Here is a 2,517-nt window from a genome sequence, read left to right as displayed (position 1 = left end):
GTCTGTGAATGTGTCTATTTCCTTAACTTAATAGGTTGGCATGTATATGGACTCTTGCAGCGTTCTGATAAGAAGTATGATGAAGCTATTAAGTGTTACCGAAATGCCCTCAAATTAGATAAAAATAATCTGCAAATTTTGAGGGATCTCTCTCTTTTGCAGATCCATATGAGAGACCTTGAAGGTTACCGAGTAAGTACATTAGTCTTAAATGTAAATATTTTGTGATAGATTTAATTTAAAATCATGTGAATTCAGAGTGAGATGAGCATAAGCCAGGATCATGTAGATTTGATTGTTCATTATAGTGTGTAGTAGAAGGGGAAAGTCACTTGGGACCTTCACCCTCAATAATAATTAAGGAACTTCATACTTGAGCATCAAAAAACAATAATTGTTTATTTACTTAATGCTTGTTTAAAAACTAGAATATCTGTGTGCAAATGCTGTACTAGATTCTTGTGGGTTTGACAGTTACAAATTTGTTAAACTATTAGAGCTTTTATAATTGAAATCCAAACATAAAGATTAATTAGCTTTCTTATTATGGGTTAGTAAATATAAAATAATGTGAGAAGGATTGCCGTAAATTACTCTGTAGTTGAGACCTGTTTAGACTCGCATCTTCAACTTTCTGCCAGGCATCTTCATATGCTTATTCCACTAATTTCCTAGAATCACGATGTCCAGAATGGAGTTCTGTCACTTTCTTATGTGAAGGAGGCCACCAAGTTTTAACAGTTCTCTTTAAATAAATTCTTTATTTACTTCTTACTTTTGTCCTTCTCCTGCCATATAAATTTTTATTAAGTTTGGCTCTGACGAACTTAATAAAGGTGCCATTCATCAAGGTGTGTGGTTTTTTTCTTTAACTGTACTTAGCAGCCTGGGTGTGGTGGGAATTAAAATCAGTTATTTTTAGGAATGAGGCATAGAAATTAATATTGGCAAGACAGTGGCTGCNAATTTGGTGTGCCTACCTCTGTGACTGCTCAGATGGCCCTTAGTGTTCTATGTGTGTGTTTCCCTGGGGTCTTGGGTCTTTCCGGGAAGCTTCCTTTCTGGTCAGCTCTGGGAGTTCTCCCTGTTCCTTGTGTTCGGGCCCTGGCAGCTGGATCCTGTCCTGCCGGCCTGACAGGGTGTGTGAGATCTGTAAGTCTCCGCCTCGCTATCTGGGCATTTTCTCTCTCTGTGTGCACTCGGTGGGGCCACCCAGAGGGTGCATCTTTTTTTCCGAGACTCCTCCTCCTTTGCCGGATCCCTCCCCTCTCTGTGCGCTCAGTACAGGGCTGGGGCGTGTCTTCTGCAATCCTCATCTCTCAGGCCCGCCGGGCCCAGAAGGGGTCTCAGGCCTCCGCCACGGACACTGTGGCCATTCCTGCGGCCCTGGTCAAGGCCCTCTCTGGGCTTCCCACCGTCCCCCCGGTATTTCGGCCCCCTGTGTGGTTGAGTTATCTCCCACACCAGGGTGCGAGCCCCCCGGGGGAGGATCCCACAGCACACAGTTCCTCTTTGAATCCCCCCAGCGTGAGCCGGCTCGGCGCCCTCAGGCCCTCAGCTCTCGGTAGGTTCAAGCAGGCTCGGGGGCACCCCGGTCACCCCTCTCCCAACCAGACATCAGTCTGGGGTTCTTCCGAACTGAAGGCCACAGAGATGGTATCTGCCTCCCGGAAGCAGGGATTTTACCTGGGGCCGAAGCCCCAGGTGTGGTGGAGTGACAGTATGGCCGGGATCCTCTTCCCTGCCCTCCTGACGCTGGCCAGGGGCTCTCCACGCCCCCAGCCCCGCCAGAGATCCGCGGGTGGAGTGGGATTGGTGGCCGGTCCACAGGCCCTGGGGGGCCCCGCGCTAAGGCACACAAGTGGCACGGCTCAGTAAGAAGCCGCGCCAAGCGAAGATGGCTGGTCTGCCCGATCTGAGCCAGCCAGCTCCGCCCCCACCGGATAAAATGGAGGCAGCGGTGGTGCCGGCGCCTAGCCTGGTGTGGTAGGCGGGAGCCGGGCAGTCGTTTGCCCCACAAGCAGGGCTGGGCTGGGGGTCACTCACAGAGCTCCCAGAGCTGGGCCGGTCCCGTGCCTTCCTCTCCGTCTCTGCGTCGCTGCTGCCCTCTTTCCTGGCCTTTGTTGCCTCGGGCTGCTCGCTCGGTCTCCCGGCGCGTTTGGGGCGCTCTCAGGAATCTCCTTTTGTATCGGCCCTAAAACCTCGAGACTGTAGTTGCTTTTTTTCGTTGTAGATTAGTTGATCAGTGATTTATTCGTTTTTTGTTGCTCTTGGAGATGCAAATAGTACTCTGGCAGCACAGCGCACACTTTTCAAGCTCGCTCTGTCTTCTGGCACGCCCGCTCCAGACCTGTCGCCATCTTGCTCCTCTGCCTTATTAGCTGTGTTCTAACCAACTGAGCTAACTTGGCCAGCTCCGTGAACTTTTGAAGTACCCTCATATTAGAGTGATCGTCTTTGGAGTTAGACCAGAGTTTGCAACTAAGCTAAGTGGCTTGTAAGCAAGTATTTTGGATT

General features: G+C 49.8%; 1 protein-coding gene across 1 annotated transcript in view; it reads left to right on the top strand.

Annotated features, from left to right (window-relative positions):
- Positions 1 to 34: 34 nt before the first annotated feature.
- The window catches only part of LOC103609475 (N-alpha-acetyltransferase 16, NatA auxiliary subunit-like), a gene marked incomplete at both ends in the record, with an annotated part of 34,126 nt that continues 31,643 nt past the window's right edge, over positions 35 to 2,517 (top strand). The window contains one exon of the mRNA XM_008593790.1: positions 35 to 192. Coding sequence (XP_008592012.1) covers positions 35 to 192 — 158 coding nt within the window. The remainder of the gene's footprint in view (positions 193 to 2,517) is intronic.

This window comes from Galeopterus variegatus, unplaced genomic scaffold, assembly GCF_000696425.1.
Source record: "Galeopterus variegatus unplaced genomic scaffold, G_variegatus-3.0.2 Scaffold9653, whole genome shotgun sequence".
In the NCBI taxonomy this organism is placed as follows: domain Eukaryota; kingdom Metazoa; phylum Chordata; class Mammalia; order Dermoptera; family Cynocephalidae; genus Galeopterus; species Galeopterus variegatus.
The sequence above is the reverse complement of the archived record's forward strand: the minus strand, read 5'-3'. Positions and strand labels throughout refer to the sequence as shown.